This window comes from Mesoplodon mirus, assembly GCF_964341445.2.
Source record: "Mesoplodon mirus genome assembly, chromosome: 6".
NCBI lineage: Eukaryota > Metazoa > Chordata > Mammalia > Artiodactyla > Ziphiidae > Mesoplodon > Mesoplodon mirus.
The window spans coordinates 81510252-81528449 of record NC_138982.1 but is presented as its reverse complement, the minus strand read 5'-3'; the positions used below and the strand labels follow the sequence as shown (position 1 = coordinate 81528449).

Below are 18198 nucleotides of genomic sequence, written 5' to 3'. Positions count from 1 at the left end.
GCACAAACCCGTGTCTACTGCATTGGCAGGCGGACTCTCAACCACTGCACCACCAAGGGAGCCCCTGAGATATTTTTAAACCTCTCCTTCTATTCTGAATGATAATCTTGCTGGGTAGAGTATCTTGGGTTGCAGTTTTTTCCCTTTCAGGACTTTGACTATACCATGGCCCTCCCTTCTTGCCTGCAAAGTTTCTGTAGAGAAATCAGCTGATAGCCTTATGAGGTTTTCCTTGTAACTAACTCTTTGTTTTTTTCTTGCTGCCTTTAGAATTCTCTGTTTATCTTTAACTTTTGCTGTTTTAATTATGATATGTCTTGGTGTGGGTCTGTTTTTGTTCATCTTGTTTGGGACCCTCTTTGCTTCCTGTACCTGGATATCTGTTTCCTTATTTAGGTTTGGGAAATTTTCAGCCATAATTTCTTCAAATACATTCTTGATCCCCTTCTCTCTCTCTCTTCTCCTTCTAGAACCCCTATTATGTGTAGGTTGGCATACTTCATATTATCCCATAGATCTTGTATGTTGCCTTTATTTTATTTATTTATTTTTTGCAGTATGCGGGCCTCTCACTGTTGTGGCATCTCCCATTGCGGAGCACAGGCTCCGGACGTGTAGGCTCAGCAGCCACGGCTCATGGGCCTAGCCACTCCGCGGCATATGGGATCTTCCCGGACAGGGGCATGAACCCATGTCCCCTGCATCGGCAGGTGGACTCTCAACCACTGCGCCACCGGGAAAGCCCTGTTGCCTTTATTTTTTTCATTTGTCTTTCTGTCTGCTGTTCTGATTGATTAGTTTCCAGTATTCTATCTTCCAGATCACGTATTCATTCTTCTGTGTCATTTAGTCTGCTATTCATTGCTTCTAGATTGGTTTTTATCTCAGCATTTGAATTGTCTAATTTTGATTGGTTCATCTTTATAGTTTCTAGTTCCTTGTTACAGTGATCTGCATTTCTATTGATAATCTTTCTTAATTCCTTTAGCATTTTTATTACCTTCTTTTTGAACTCAAGGTCTAGTAGACTGGTGAGGTCTGTTTCATTATTTGTTCTTTCAGGGGATTTCTCTTGTTCTGTTGATTGGAAATAGTTCCTATGCTTTTTAATTTTACTTAACTTTCTCTGTCTATGAATTTAGGAGAAACAGCTATCTACTGTGGTCTTGAAGGGGTTTTTTTATGTGGGATTGACCCTGCAAAGACGGTATGTCTCCAGTATGTTTGGTGCAACGGCTGGTTTTGGTATGGATACCAGCCACATTTTTCCTCAGGGTGTGCTGGTCGTTACCCCCTTGATAGGGGGTGTGCTTGGTGTTGTCACATCTAGAGCCTGTGCTGGATGTGAGGCAGGGCTTCCTCTCTGCTCTGTGGCTGTCACCGTACTTTTGGGGGTGGGGCCTGCTCCCCAGTTGTTGGAATAGATGGCCTGAGGGTTGGGTTTGATCAGGCTCCATAGCCCTTGAGTGTGCACCCTGCCCCAAGGGAGGTAAATCCTGAAGGAAATGAGGCCCATGTGGTCACAGAAGACCTGTACACCACCTGTGTGGGCATCCGTGGTTCCACTCAGAAGCAGTCCAAGTTCACGTCCCTTTCTCTGTGGTGTTCATCCCAGATCTAGTGCAGGACTGTGGTTGTGGAGTGGGTGGGGCTGGGGCATTTGCTAGGCTGGGGCTGGCAGTCAGGTTGTGGTTGCAGGAGTTGAGCTGGCTGCTTTGCTGCCTGAGATCTGGGCTGCCTCTGTGGCAGTCTTTTCCCAGGACTGTTCTTCCCCAGATGTAGTGCTAAGCTGTGGTGTGGAGTGGGCGGAGCCTGGGCTCTCTTGCTGGGAAATGAACTGCTGCATACCCCTGCCCAGGGCCTGTCTGCCTGAGATTCAGTACTTAGCCCCTTCACACTCTTGTGGTGCCACCAGGTACACACGCTGACAATTTCTGCCCAGCTAGATCCACTGCCCCTGTGCGTGCACTTATAGTGGGCTCTGCAGGGCCCCCCAACCCTGATAACCTCCCAGGCCCTCTGGTGTGTCTCTGCATAGCTAGACCAGGTCTCTGCCCAGATCTCATGCCAAGCTGTGGTGTGGACTGAGTGGGGCTAGGGCATTCGCCCATTTGGATTGGGAAGTGCGGTGAGGTGGCAGCCACCAGTGCAAGGCTCTCTCATCCCTGATTGTTAGCAAGCCAGCACACGTGCACTCCTATCGAGTAGAGTCTAGGCTTCTTCAGTCTTTCTGTCTGTCTCAGTGAATTTCCCAGCAGGCAAGGGGGCTTTACTCCTCTGTGCAGGAATCCCAGGAATTGGATGCCCAAACTGTGGCTTGATCTGCTCACTCCCCAGAGTGAAGGTCCACCCATGTGGACCTTTTCTTCCTTTCAGATCCCTCCCAGGGATACAGGTCCTGATCTGATACCCTTTTTTTCCCATCATACCCAGTTGTATGGAGATCTTTATTGCAGCTTTGGTTGTATAGCAGTTCTTCTGCCAGTTTCCAGTTAGTTTTCATTGAGAATTGTTCCACATGTATGTATATATATATATATATATATATTTTTTTTTTTTTGCGGTACGTGGGCCTCTCACTTTTGTGGCCTCTCCTGTTGTGGAGCACAGGCTCTGGACGCGCAGGCTCAGCGGTCATGGCGCACGGGCCTAGCCGCTCGGCGGCATGTGGGATCTTCCCGGACCGGGGCATGAACCCGTGTCCCCTCCATCGGCAGGTGGACTCTCAACCACTGCGCCACCAGGGAAGGCCGTAGATATATTTTTGATGTGTTTATGGGGGAAGGTGAGCTCCATGTACTCCTACTCCACCATTTTGATCCCCCCAGTTGCTGACTTCTTGAAGCCTTGGTTTCCTTTTCTATAAAATGGAGGCCTAGTGCCGACCTCATTGGGTTTTTTGAGGATTAAACGGAATATTGCACATAAAGCACTTAATAACTGTCTAGGAGTAAGCAAGTAATGACCTGGTGACTGCTATTACTTGGGCATCTCAGAGACCTCTCCACTGCCATTTGAGCACTGATTTTGAGCACTGTTTTAGGCTATGTTGTAGAATGTGTAGTCACAAATCATAGAGTATTGTGTCATTATCTTTTATAGATGTAAAAATGTTCCTGTAGATATCATGTTTTCACACTCCTTATGGAAATAAGAGGAGAATGGTTTATTATTTATTATTCAGACTTAGGAGAAATGTGGGTTAAATTAATTTCAGTTGACCAGCACAATTGCAACCACTGACCCAATGATATCGAGTTGAGAAGTGATGGAAACTGGGCTGATTAGGAATGAAGAGACCAGATTTTATGGCCTCAAATTATAGGCTACTGAATTTGAAGACAGAATGAATGCACCTGTTTAAACAGAAGAATGACTATAGCTTCAACACCTCTGATATATTGGAAATAGTACAGGACAAAGTGAAATTTCTACATACTCTTATTTTAAATGATTTAAAAGAAATCACTGGGTCAGTGGTTGAAGTCGTGCTGTTCGTCTTCAACTGGGTAACTGAGGAGTCATTAGGTTCTGGAAATTGACTTATATCATCTAAATTCAAAAGAGATTTATTTCTAAATCACAATACCAATTTAATAATTTCTGCGGAGAAATATATGTTACCAAGATGTGTAGACTATTTGGTCAGGGTATTTGTTTCTCAAGAGATGTCTACTTGATAAGTCTGTATCTGAAGATTGCTTGTGAACTTAATGTCAAATTGTTTGATTTTAAGGCATAGTATAATCAATCATGAATATTCTTTGTCACTTTAGAGATATATCTAACAAACCCATACTTATAGCAGCAGGGCAATCTTTTTTGAACTGGGAAAAATAACTTAGTCTCATCTTAAGGGGTGAATTCTAAAAATAGCTGATCTTCTTTATCTCTTATTAGAGAATGACATTTTCTTACCCTGTCTACCAGTTATGGGTGATACACTGTTAAGAGTTTGTATCTCTCCTGTGGACTGAATATGGGAGATAGTGCCCAAAGTTATTGTTTCTTTCCCTTGGAAATGGGTGTTGTGTATATATACATGGTCTTTCTTCTTGCAGTATTTCCAGGACTATCCAGACCCAGAAGGTGGTTTGTTCATAGGAGAGAAGAGAACCTATTTAGGCTATGGTGCTTGAAAACATGTTCAGCCTTCTTTTTGCATTCTGATTCTATTAACTGACTTTGGAATACACAGAAAAGAAATGCATCTCATAGACCCTCACTGGTGGTAGAGTAATAAGGCTATGAGCTGCTGCAGAATTAGGCAATATCTAAGTTTTCTAATTTGTTTTCCAATTAAGAAATTATATTTCTTTTTTTTTTTTTTTTTTGCGGTACGCGGGCCTCTCACTGTTGTGGCCTCTTTCATTGCGGAGCACAGGCTCCGGATGCGCAGGCTCAGCGGCCATGGCTCATGGGCCCAGCCGCTCCACGGCATGTGGGATCTTCCTGGAACAGGGTACAAACCCGCATCCCCTGCATCGGCAGGCGGACTCTCAACCACGGCGCCACCAGGAAAGCCCAAGAAATTATATTTCTTTACTATTATTTTCTGCCTAGGAGTAGATATGTTCTATTCCTTATACTACCTTATTGTTTATTTCACAGATCCATTGTTTATCATGTCAAGTGAGAAAGACCACAACCAGGCAAATATTCAGGCGACCCTGATTCGAAGCAAACTGGTAGGTCTTATTTATCCACTAAGGTAGCCTAATGGACCTGAACCATCTAGTTTGGCTAACTCACTGATCAGATTGACTAATCACGAAATCTCCAATGGATTTTATATTCTGCAGAAATTACTTTGCCACGATTACCAGGGGACAAAGTATCTTAATACTTGTGGCCCAATGTGAGGATTAACTAACTAATAGTGAATAAAGGACCCATTATAACCTAAGTTATTTCAATGAGAAAAGTAATATATGCCTGTGTTGAAAGAGTTCAAATAGTACAAAAGCTTATATGGTATAAAGTAAATGCTACCCTTAGCCCTCTTCACATAATCATCCATTAGCATCAGTTTCTTGAGTACCCTTCTAGAGATAGTCTATGCATATACCAATAGCCGATATCATACACACTGTTTTGTGCCTTTAAAAAGTTTGCAGTAGTAAAGTACTTTAGAAAATCTGATGATATAATTTTGTCCTTTTTTCCCCTGCCTTCCTGTCCTAACATTAGAGAAGGGTTCCCAGGTATAGAACCATGTTCAGTAGCCTGTTTCATTATCCAAGATATTCTGTATATTGGAGCAAGGCAGATCCTGTTCCATCATTCATCAGTCGGGACTGGAAGGGACATGAGGAGAGACACAAAGAAGCCCTCCGGAAACTTGCTGTGTAAGTGTCAGGTAACTTCAGCTGCTACTCATGTTTTTAATGAATGCATTTTTCTTCTTAAAAATTTTATTTATTCATTCTGTATTATTTTAAAATATACAGGGACTTCCCTGGTGGTCCAGTGGTTCAGACTTCGCCTTCCAATGCAGGGGGTGCAGGTTCGATCCCTGGTCAGGGAACTAAGATCCCACATGCTTTGTGGCTAAAAAACCAAAACATAAAACAGAAGCAATATTGTAACAAATTCAATAAAGACTTTAAAAATGGTCCACATCAAAAAAAATCTTAAAAAAAAAGTACAGTTGTGATGTTATACCTAGATCAATTGAGCTCAAATTCTCTTTCTTAAGCCCTTTGACCGAAACAAGCCTGATTCAGGAGCAATGGTTATAGGTTTATTGGTTAGTAGATGTTCTCCAAAGGTTGGAGTGCATATGTATATTAAGTGATAACTTACCACCAAAGGTAGAAGTGAATGCGTTTGTTGTTTCTTTGATTCATCTTAGAAATTGCAAGTGTACTTTTCTGCTAGTATCCAAATACACTTTTTGGAGACTTGCAGCCAAGGCACCTTCAGAGACAGATCTCTTGAACTGCTTATTCTTTTAAGGAATATTTACAAGTTCATACCTAGTAAATTTCTTTTAAAATACTACCTTACAGCCTAGACATAAAACTTCATTTTTAAAAATTTTGTAATTCTCATGTGCTATTAACTAAAAGTGGATAGTTTTGTATGTGAGATTTCATAAGTCTACTCATTTATTAGCTTTCAGTTCCACTTGTTGGCTCCTGATTTCCTGGCTCAGGGAAAGTAACTATTCTAGTCTGAGATGTAGAACAGTAAGATGCATGTTATAGAAGACTTTGCTCTCAGTCTGAGCTACCCTGTGTATCCCCTACTTTATAGACATATAAATATGAATTGGAAATTATATGTTAGACTTGAATAATGTTTTCCTGCTTCATTTTAGAACTGACACTTCTTTTAAGATGCCTAAAGAAGTTTATGAAGATCCTGATGTTACTGGAAAGAATCGCTATAAATATTTTGAAAGGTAGAAAATAGTTACTGTGAATATGAGCCCTAGTATTGTTAGAGACCACTTTGTAATAATGATAGCAGCTCTCATTTTAAGTGCATGTGGTGTGCCAGGCATCACTTTATAAGTGCTTTACAATATATACAATATCAATTTTCAGAACTGAAATACAGGATAAGATATATTATCCCCATTTTACCAGTAAGAAGGCTGAGACCAAGAGAGGAGAAGTAAATTGCTCAAGGTCACATAAATTAGCAAGTGGTAGAGTTGGGGTTCCAACTAAGTCTGCCTGACATTAGAGGTACTAATTGCAAATAAGAATGTATATTTGAGAACAAAATGAAGTTATCAAATGAAGTGAGATAGAGCAAAGACACCATGACAGCCATAGTGCAGGGGAAAGTGTTAAAAGAGGGCAAATAGGTGAAATTTGCTCTCTTTGTGTGAATGTTGCCAAAACCAACATGATCAAAAGATTCACTTTGTTTCATTTGTGAGTAATACTCATGTGATAATCATACACTCAGATCAGATTAAAATAAGATGAGGATTTCCCTATAGGTCCTATCCGACTTAGCAAAATAGTCTTGATATTATATCTACATAAGCTCATTTGAGAAAAGTAAACTTGTAGTCCACATTATGCTGATTTTTTTCAGAGAAATGTTAAATTCTTAATATACTATACTCAATTCCTAGACTTTTGGGGGGAAATTTTTTAAAGTAAATCATTGGGAATTTCAGAATATCTCAGGGAACTTGAGAAGTTGCTGGGGACTAATGACCAGCTGAAGCCCAAGTATAGGGCACTGTTTTCTCAGAGTATGGCTTGTTTCCCATCTTCAGAGAACACACTGGGATGTTTATTAAAAATGCAGATTCACTAGCTCTACCTTGTATCTACTGAATCTCCTGGGCTAGACCTGGGAATTTGAATTTTAAACAAGAATCTTCCCACTCCCCAGTGATTTTTGTGTATGCCAAAGTTTGAGAATTACTGATATATGAAGTATTCAAACTCACTGATTTCAAGGGACAAACGTTAACAATGGAAGAAAGTTCAGAGAGCACACAATGCAAAAGTCCCACACATTTGTGTTTTCCTTTCTCCCCCAGGCCTTTCCTTCCATTTTATCAACAGATGCCATTCAATGTTGTTTTTGCATCAACCAGGTAAGTAACCATTATTTTAAAACTTTTTTCCAGTTTATTTTATTTATTATTTGCTTCCATATTTGTTTCCAGAGGATAGTTGTCTAAATCAATATTTTAAACTTTGGATCACTAACCATCAAAAGGTCTTCTAGTGGGTCATGAGCAGCATTTTAAAAAACAAAATAGAATAGAAAATAACCTAGAGCATCAGACATATTGAGGGTAGTTGTTTTTTGCTTATAACTTTTGTTTTGAATAGATACATACATATGCTCATCTAATTTTTTTTTTTAAATACTTATTTATTTATTTTATTTTTGACTGTGTTGGGTCTTCGTTTCTGTGCGAGGGCTTTCTCTAGTTGTGGCAAGCGGGGTCCACTCTTCATCACGGTGCACGGGCCTCTCACTATCACGGCCTCTCTTGCTGTGGAGCACAGGCTCCAGATGCGCAGGCTCAGTAGTTGTGGCTCACGGGCCCAGTTGCTCCATGGCATGTGGGATCTTCCCAGACCAGGGCTCGAACCCGTGTCCCCTGCATTGGCAGGCAGATTCTCAACCACTGCGCCACCAGGGAAGCCCGCTCATCTAATTTTTGCTATACACTTTCCCATGTCAATATAACTTAAAATTTCTATAGGAGAAAAAAAATCCAAGGTATTCTTGAAATGAACCAGAAAAGAAACCTTTTTTAAGGTCTCAGATTTCTGAATAGAAAGTTAGATAGGGCTTGACTTTCAAACATGCATTTAAAGGATATGGTTACTCTTAATGATATAGCATCTTATGAATAGGATATATGTTATCAAAGGTCTGTAATCCTCAATATAAGTGCCAATTATGATCCCAGTTCCCCTCTAATTTTTTAAGACTGTATATGGATACCTTTGGCTCTTATGTGGAAGGAGGAAAGATCCTCTGCTCTCCTCCTAGACAGAGCAACTTTGTGTATTGTCACTTTACCTGGGGACAACTGCAGACTTGTTTTCTATGAAATGCTTTGTATGAGCAAAAGAGGAGCTATAAGACAGGTATCTCCCTATAGATACCTTTGGTAATTCTTTAGAAGCAGGCTCACTGGATCTCCTGCTTTGGAGGTCATAATCACATTAAGTCTAAAAATTGTTCAGTTGATTGTGGGGAGTTCTGAGGTCTACAGTGGTGAACACTGGGCCCCTCCACTGCTTCCTAACTAATTGTGATGTAAGCGATAAAGATTTCCTTTGAGAGTTAAAGCATGACAGTTGACATTCTAGATAGTCTCTTTCTTTCTCAGAAGTTTTAAAGAATGAATCAGTAACCGTCTGTGAAGTCAACTCTGGAATTCTGGCAGCATTGAGTTTCTGAGTGGTGAGGATATTTCCACCTTATGTTAGCAAGTATGGACTTGTCTGGGGACAGCTGGCCTTCTCCAGCCACAGCCTTTCCATGGCTAGCTGTTGGACCCTTTACTTTGGACTCTGTGTAAGCATCTTGGTGAAGAGGATGAAAAGTAATATTTTTTAAATGTTCAATAGTGGTTTCCAGTTCCACATATAAGGTGCTTGGAAGTTGCTATTAACTGAAGATTTTAAAAACAGACAGGCAAATACAGGGAGTAATAGCTACCCAGAACAGAGATTCATGAGTAGAAACTGCCCTGAGAACCATTCCTAGGTAGGAAAACCTGAACTATAATTGACAAGTTGCTGAAGATTCAGTGTGGAAAACTCTGAGAATGAAAAACTCCAGGAGGACCCAGTCATGGGGGCTCCCACAATTTTGTGATTCACCTCCAGGAACTCAACCAGGTTCTCACAGTAAATATTGGAGAAAAATCCCCCCCATGCTTCTGGCAGGAGGAGGGAAAAAGGAACCACTTTGAAATGTGCTACAGCACTCTGTTCTTCTTAACAAGGCCAGCTGTCAGGAGAACCTAGTGAACCAGAGCCTAACCTGCTGGGGTATTATCAGAGCCTAACTGAGAGGGGTAGGAAATACCCAACTTCAGTCCCCTTTTGCCATCCTGCCCCACCTAAGGGGGAAGAAAAAAACTGAAAAACACTTATGAAGCTCATAGTCCAGATGCATAGGCTCACTGAAAGAAAGACCTAATATATGAAAATAGAATGCTTTCCCCTCCCCCCACACCTTACCACCAAATTACTAAAGACCTATTTACAGTTTTTCTTACTCAGTACACCATGTGTAGCTGTAAGAAAAAAAAATTACAAGGCACACTGAAAGGCAAAACCACAATTTGAAGAGACAGCATAAGCATCAGAACCAGACATGGCAGGGATGTTGGAATTATCAGAAAAGGAATTTAAAACAACTGTGATGGGCTTCCCTGGTGGTGCAGTGGTTGGGAGTTGGCCTGCTGATGCAGGGGACACAGGTTTGTGCCCCGGTCCGGAAGATCCCACATGCCGCGGAGCGGCTGGGCCTGTGAGCCATGACCGCTGAGCCTGCACGTCTGGAGCCTGTGCTCTGCAATGGGAGAGGCCACAGCAGTGAGAGGCCCACGTACCGCAAAAAAAAACAAAACAAAAAAACAACTGTGATGAACATGCTAAGGGCTCTGATGGGTGAAGTAGACTTCAAGCAAGATCAAGTAGGCAATGTAAGCAAAGAGATGGAAATTCTAAGAAAGAACTAAAAAAATAAAATGCTAGAGATCAAAACCACTGTAACAGAAATGAAGAATTCCTTTGATAGGCTTGTTAATAGACTGGACATAGCTGAGGAAAGAATTTGTGATCTAGAGGATATCAATACAAACTTCTAAAATTGAAAAGCAGAGAGAACAAAGACGGAAAAAATCAGAATATCCAAAACCTGTGGACAAATACAAAGGTATAGCATACGTATAATGGGAGTACCAAAAGGAGAAGAAAGGAACAGAAGAAATATTTGAAACAATAATGACTGAAAATTTCTCCAAATTAATGTCAGATATCAAACTACAGTCAGGAAGCTCAGAGAACATCAAGCAAGATAAATATCAAAAAAGCTACACCAAGGCATATTATATTCAAACTAAAGAAAATCCGAGATAAAGAATAAATTCTGGGCTTCCCTGGTGGCGCAGTGGTTGAGAGTCTGCCTGCCGATGCAGGGGCACAGGTTCGTGCCCTGGTCCAGGAAGATCCCACATGCCGCAGAGCGGCTGGGCCTGTGAGCCATGGCCACTGAGTCTGCGCGTCCAGAGCCTGTGCTCCACAACGGGAGAGGCCACAACAGTGAGAGGCCCACGTACCGCAAAAAAAAAAAAAAAAAAAAGTATAAATTCTGACAGATGCCAGAGTACAAAATTACCTAACCTATAGAGGAACAAAGATAAGAATTACATGTGACTTCTCAGAAACCATGCAAGCAAGAAGAGAGAGAAGTGAAAATTTAAAGTGTTGAGAGAAAAAAAATCAACCTAGAATTCTGTATCCTGCAAAATTATCCTTCAGAAATGAAAGCAAAATAAAGACCTTCTCAGACAAATAAAAATTGAGGGAATTTGTTGCCATTTGTTGCAAGAAATATTAGAAGAAGTTCTTTAGATAGAAGGGAAATAATATAGGTCAGAAACTTGGATCTACATAAAGAAAAGAAGGGCATCAAAGACAGAATAAATGAAGGTGAAATAAAAACTTTTATTTTTTAACAGTTTATTCAAAATAATAAGACCACCAGGGCAGAAATAGAGACACAGATGTAGAAAATGGATGTGTGGACACAGTGGGGAAGGGGAGGGTAGGATGAATTGGGAGATTAGGTTTGACATAAATACACTACCATATGTAAAACAGCTAGTGGGAACCTGCAGTATAGTACAGGGAGCTCAGCTCAGTGCTCTGTGATGACCTAGATGGGTGGCATGGGGGGAGGTGGGAGGGAGGTCCAAGAGGGAGGGGATATATGTATACACATAGCTGATTCACTTCGTTGTACAGCAGAAACGAACACAACATTGTAAAGCAATTATACTCCAATTAAAAAAAAAAAGGAAGACAATTGAAGACAAATGGTGGGCAGTTTGTTTTTCCTCTTTGACTAATTATTAAAGGAGCCTATTCAGAAAAAAATTAATAATAATAAGAGCAACAATGTACTTGATTATGTATGCTCATGAATATATCATGTATATGCTTATATATAAGTGAAATGAATGACAGCAATAATAAAAGAGATGAAAGGGAGGAATGAGGATTATTTTGTTATTATAAGGTACTTACACTGCTTGAGAAGTGATATAGTGTTATTTAAAAGTGGACTTGGATTAGTTGTAAATGTATATTGCAAACTCTGGGGCAATCACTAAAACAGTAAAAAATAAAGGGAAGTATAACTGATATGCTAATAAAGAAGCGAAAATGGAATCATATAAAACGTGGTTAAAACTACAAGAAGACAGAAAAAGGGTGGAAGATAAAATAAGAACAAAGAACAAGTGCAACAAGTAGATATGGTAGACATTAATCCAACTATCAATAATCACTTTGGCCATCAGGGGTCTAAATGAACCAATTAAAAGACAGATATTGTTAAAGTGGATCAAAAAAACACAACTATATGTTATCAATAAGAAACCTACTTTAAGTATAAAGACACATATAGATTAAAAGTAAATGGATAGATTAGAACAGAATAGAGAGCCCAGAAATAAACTCATGTGTTTATGGTCAGTTAATCTATGACAAAGGAGGCAAGAATATACAATGTAGAAAAGACAGGCTCTTCAATAAGTGGTGCTGGGAATACTGGACGGCTACATGTAAAAGAATGAAATCAGAACATTCTCCAACACCATATATGAAAATAAACTCATAGACCTAAATATAAGACCTGAAGCCATAAAGCTCCTAGAAGAAAACATAGGAAGAACACTCTTTGACATAAATTGTAGCAATATTTTTTTGGAGCAGTCTCCTAAAGCAAAGGAAATAAAAGCAAAAATAAACAAATGGGGGCTTCCCTGGTGGCGTAGTGGTTGAGAGTCTGCCTGCCGATTCAGGAGATACGGGTTCGTTCCCCGGTCCGGGAAGATCCCACATGCCGTGGAGCGGCTGGGCCCATGAGCCACGGCTGAGCCTGTGCGTCCAGAGCCTTTGCTCCACAACAGGAGAGGCCACAACAGTGAGAGGCCCGTGTACCGCAAAAAAAACCCAAAAACAAAAACAAATGGGACCTAATTAAACTTAAAAGCTTTTGCACAGCAAGGAGAACCATCAACAAAATGAAAAGATAGCCTACTGGGCCTCCCTGGTGGCGCAGTGGTTGAGAGTCCGCCTGCCGATGCAGGGGATACGGGTTCGTGCCCCGGTCTGGGAGGATCCCATATGCCGCGGAGCGGCTGGGCCCGTGAGCCATGGCCGCTGGGCCTGCGCATCCGGAGCCTGTGCTCCGCAACGGGAGAGGCCACAGCAGTGAGAGGCCCGCATACCGCAAAAAGAAAAAAAAAAAAAAAAAAAAAAAAAAAAAAAAAAAAGATAGCCTACTGAATGGGAGAAAATATTTGCAAATGATATGATGGATAAGGGGTTAATATCCAAAATGTATAAGCAGCCCATACAACTCAACATCAAAAAAACCCAAGCAACCCAATTAAAAAATGTGCAAAAGACCTGAGTAGACATTTCTCCAAAGAGGACATGCAGATGGTCAACATGAATGTGAAAAGATGCTCAACATTGCTAATCATCAGGAAAATGCAAATCAAAACCACAATGAGGGCCTCCCTGGTGGCGCAGTGGTTGAGAGTCCGCCTGCCGATGCAGGGGATACGGGTTCGTGCCCCGGTCTGGGAGGATCCCATATGCCGTGGAGCGGCTGGGCCCGTGAGCCATGGCCGCTGGGCCTGCGCGTCCGGGGCCTGTGCTCCGCGGCGGGAGAGGCCACAACAGTGAGAGGCCCGCATGCCGCAAAAAGAAAAAAAAAAAAAAAAAAAAAAAACCACAATGAGATATTATCTCATACCTGTCAGAATGGCTATCATCAAAAAGAACACAAATAACGTTAGCGAGGTGGAGAAAAGGGAACCCTCCTACATGGTTAGTGGGAATGTAAATTGGTGCAGCCACTGTGGAAAACAGTAGGGAGGTTTCTCAAAAAACTAAAAATAGAACAACCTTATGACCCAGCAATTCCACTCCTGGGTATATATCCGAAAAAAAACAAAATCACTGTTTTGAAAAGATACATGCACCCCAATGTTCACAGCAGCATTGCTTACAGTTGCCAAAATATGGAAGCAATTCAAGCATCCCTCAACAGATGAATGGATAAAGAAAATGTGGTATATATATACAATGGAATACTATTCAGCCATAAAAAAGAATGAAAATTGCCACTTACAACAACATGGATGGACTTGGAGGATGGACTTGGATGTGCTTATTATCCTAAGTGAAGTTAGTCAGACAGAGAAAGACAAATACTGTATGATATCACTTATGTATGGAATCTAAAAAATACAACAAACTAGTCAATATAAGAAAAAAGAAACAGACTCACAGATATAGAGACCAAGCTAGTGGTTACCAGTGGAGAGAGGGAAAGGGGGAAGGGCAATATAGGAATAGAGGATTAAGAGGTATAAACCATTATGTATAGAGGACTGGGGCTGGCGGCAGGAAGAGAGCCTGAAGGGGTTAGTGCACCACGGCTAGCCCGGAGGGAGTCCGGGGAAAGGGTCTGGAGCTGCCGAAGAGGCAAGAGACTTTTTCTTCCCTTTTGTTTCCTGGTGCGCTAGGAGAGGGCATTAAGAGGGCTGCTTGGGGAAGCGCCGGAGACGGGCGCGAGCCACGGCTAAAGGTGCGGACCCCGAAGACGGGCGTGGGACGCTGGGGCTGCTGCTGCCGCCACCGCGGGGCCTGTGTACGAGCGCGGGTCACTGTCCGCCCCGCCTTCCGGGGGGCCTGTGCACCCCGCCACTGCCGGGGTCCCAGGACCCGGGGACGGCTTTCCCGGGAAAGCGCACGGAGCGCCTCGGTCTGGTGCAACGTCACGCCGGCCTCTGCCGCCGCAGGCCCGCCCCACACTGCGCGCCCCTCCCTCCCCTCTGCCTGAGTGAGCCAGAGCCCCCGAATCAGCGGCTCCTTTAAACCCGTCCTGTCTGAGCGAAGAACGGACGCCCTCCGGCGACCTACGCGCAGAGGCGGGGCCAGGTCCAAGGCTGAGACCCGGGAGCTGTGAGAGCAGAGAAGATACAGGGAAATCTCTCTGTGCAGCCTCGGAGGCAGCGGATTAAAGCTCCACGGTCCACTTGATGTGCCCTGCGTCTGTGGAGTGCATGAATGGACAGCGAATCATCCCAGATTGAGGAAGTGGACTTTGAGGACAAGATTTAAGACTTTCCCCCCTTTTTCTCTTTTTACAACGAATTATCCCAAATTAAGGAGGTGGACTTAGAGAGCAAGATTTCAGACTTCTCCCCCTTTTCCTCTTTTTACAACGAATTATCCCAAATTGAGGAGGTGGACTTGGAGAGCAAGATTTTTGATTTTTCCCCCTGCTCTCTTTTTGTGAATGTGTATGTGTATTCTTCTGTGTAAGATTCTCTCTGTATAGCTTTGCTTCCACCATATGTCCCAGGGTTCTATCTGTCCGTTTTTTTTCAGTAATTACTTTTTAATTTTAATAACGCTACTATATTTCATACTTTATTCTATTTTACTTTACCTGCTCTTTCTTTTTTTCCTACCTTCTCTTCCTCCCTCCCTCCCTCCGCCCCTCCTTTCCTTCTTTCTCTCTTCTTTCCTTGCTCCCTCCCTCCCTCCCTTCTTCCTTTCACTCTTTCTTTTCTTTCCTTCCTCCCTCCCTCCCTCCTGTCTTTCTTTCCTTCCTCCCTCCCTCCCACCCTTCTTCCTTTCACTTTCTTTTTCTTTCCTTCCTCCCTCCCTCCCTCCTGTCTTTCTTTCTTTCTTTCTTTCCTTCCTCCCTCCCTCCCTCCCTTCTTCCATTCACTCTTCCTTTTTCTTTCATTCCTCCCTTCCTCCTTTCTTTCTTTCTTTACATCCTTCCTCCCTCCTTTCTTTCTTTCTTCCTTCCTTCCTTCCTTTCTTTCCTTCTTCCTTTCTTTCTCTCTCTCTTTCTTTCTTCTACTAATTCTTTCTTTCTACTTTTTCTCCCTTTTATTCTGAGCCGGGTAGATGAAAGGCTCTTGGTGCTGCAGCCAGGAGTCAGTGCTGTGCCTCTGAAGTGGGAGAGCCAACTTCAGGACACGGGTCCACAAGAGACCTCCCAGCTCCACATAATATCAAGCAGCGAAAATCTCCCAGAGATCTCCATCTCAACACCAGCACCCAGCTTCAGTCAACGACCAGCAAGCTACAGTGCTGGTCACCCTATGCCAAGCAACTAGCAAGGCAAAAACACAACCCCACCCATTAGCAGAGAGGCTACCTACAAACATAATAAGGCCACAGGCACCCCAAAACACACCACCAGACGTGGACCTGTCCACCAGAAAGACAAGATCGAGCCTAATCCACCAGAACACAGGCACTAGTCCCCCCCACCAGGAAGCCTACACAACCTACTGAAACAACCTTAGCCACTGGGGACAGACGCCAAAAACAACGGGAACTATGAATCTGCAGCCTGCAAAAAGGAGACCCCAAACACAGTAACATAAGCAAAATGAGAAGACAGAAAAACACACAGCAGGTAAAGGAGCAAGATAAAAACCTACCAGGGCTTCCCTGGTGGCTCAGTGGTTGGGAGTCCGCCTGCCGATGCAGGGGACACGGGTTCGTGCCCCGGTCCGGGAGGATCCCACATGCTGCAGAGCGGCTGGGCCCGTGAGCCATGGCCGCTGGGCCTGAGCGTCCGGAGCCTGTGCTCCGCAATGGGAGAGGCCACAGCAGTGAGAGGCCCATGTACTGCAAGATCCAAAATCTTGAAAATAGAATAGACAAAATGCAAGAAACAGTTAACAAGGACCTAGAAGAACTAAAGATGAATCAAGCATTGATTAAAAACATAATAAATGAAATGAAAAATACTCTAGATGGGATCAATAGCAGAATAACTGAGGCAGAAGAACGGCTAAGTGAGGTGGAAGATAAAATAGTGGAAATAACTGATGCAGAGCAAAATAAAGAGAAAAGAATGAAAAGAACAGAGGACAGTCTCAGAGACCTCTGGGACAACATTAAACGCACCAACATTCGAATTATAGGGGTTCCAGAAGAAGAAGAGAAAAAGAAAGGGGCTGAGAAAATATTTGAAGAGATTATAGTTGAAAACTTCCCTAATATGGGAAAGGAAATAGTTAATCAAGTCCAGGAGGCACAGAGAGTCCCATACAGAATAAATCCAAGGAGAAATACACCAAGACACATATAAATCAAAGTGTCAAAAATTAAACACAAAGAAATCATATTAAAAGCAGCAAGGGAAAAACAACAAATAACACACAAGGGAATCCCCATCAGGTTAACAGCTGATCTCTCAGCAGAAACTCTGCAAGCCAGAAGGGAGTGGCAGGACATAATTAAAGTGATGAAGGAGAAAAACCTGCAACCAAGATTACTCTACCCAGCAAGGATCTCATTCAGATTTGATGGAGAAATTAAAACGTTTACAGACAAGCAAAAGCTAAGAGAGTTCAGCACCACCAAACTAGGTTTGCAATAAATGCTAAAGGAACTTCTCTAGGCAAGAAACACAACAGAAGGAAAATGCCTACAATAACGAACCCAAAACAATTAAGAAAATGGGAATAGGAACATACATATCGATAATTACCTTAAATGTAAATGGACTAAATGCTCCCACCAAAAGACACAGATTGGCTGAATGGATACAAAAACAAGACCCATATATATGCTGTCTACAAGAGACCCACTTCAGACCTAGAGACACATACAGATTGAAAGTAAGGGGATGGAAAAAGATATTCCATGCAAATGGAAATCAAAAGAAAGCTGGAGTAGCAATTCTTATATCAGACAAAATAGACTTTAAAATAAAGACTATTAGAAGAGACAAAGAAGGACACTACATAATGATCAAGGGATCGATCCAAGAAGAAGATATAAGAATTGTAAATATTTATTCACCCAACATAGGAGCACCTCAATACATAAGGCAGATACTAACAGCCATAAAAGTGGAAATCGACAGTAACACAATCATAGTAGGGGACTTTAACACCCCACATTCACCAATGGACAGATCATCCAAACTGAAAATAAATAAGGAAACACAAGCTTTAAATGATACATTAAACAAGATGGACTTAATTGATATTTATAGGACATTCCATCCAAAAACAACAGAATACACATTTTTCTCAAGTGCTCATGGAACATTCTCCAGGATAGATCATATCTTGGGTCACAAATCAAGCCTTGATAAATTTAAGAAAATTGAAATTGTATCAAGTATCTTTTCAAACCACAATGCTATGAGACTAGACATCAATTACAGTAAAAGATCTGTAAAAATTACAAACACATGGAGGCTAAACAATACACTACTCAATAACGAACTGATCACTGAAGAAATCAAAAGGGAAATTTAAAAATACCTAGAAACAAATGACAATGTAGACACAATGACCCAGAACCTATGGGACGCAGCAAAAGCAGTTCTAATGGGGAAGTTTATAGCAATACAATCCCACCTTAAGAAACAGGAAACATCTCGAGTAAACAACCTGACCCTGCACCT

The 18198-nt window shown here is 42.0% G+C and overlaps 1 protein-coding gene across 1 annotated transcript in view; it reads left to right on the top strand.

The window, feature by feature from the left end:
- Positions 1-18198, top strand: part of CFAP91 (cilia and flagella associated protein 91) — a gene marked incomplete at its 5' end in the record, with an annotated part of 159101 nt that overhangs the window by 20308 nt on the left and 120595 nt on the right. The window contains 4 exons of the mRNA XM_082625711.1: positions 4612-4688; positions 5191-5348; positions 6323-6406; positions 7511-7567. Coding sequence (XP_082481837.1) covers positions 4612-4688; positions 5191-5348; positions 6323-6406; positions 7511-7567 — 376 coding nt within the window. The remainder of the gene's footprint in view (positions 1-4611; positions 4689-5190; positions 5349-6322; positions 6407-7510; positions 7568-18198) is intronic.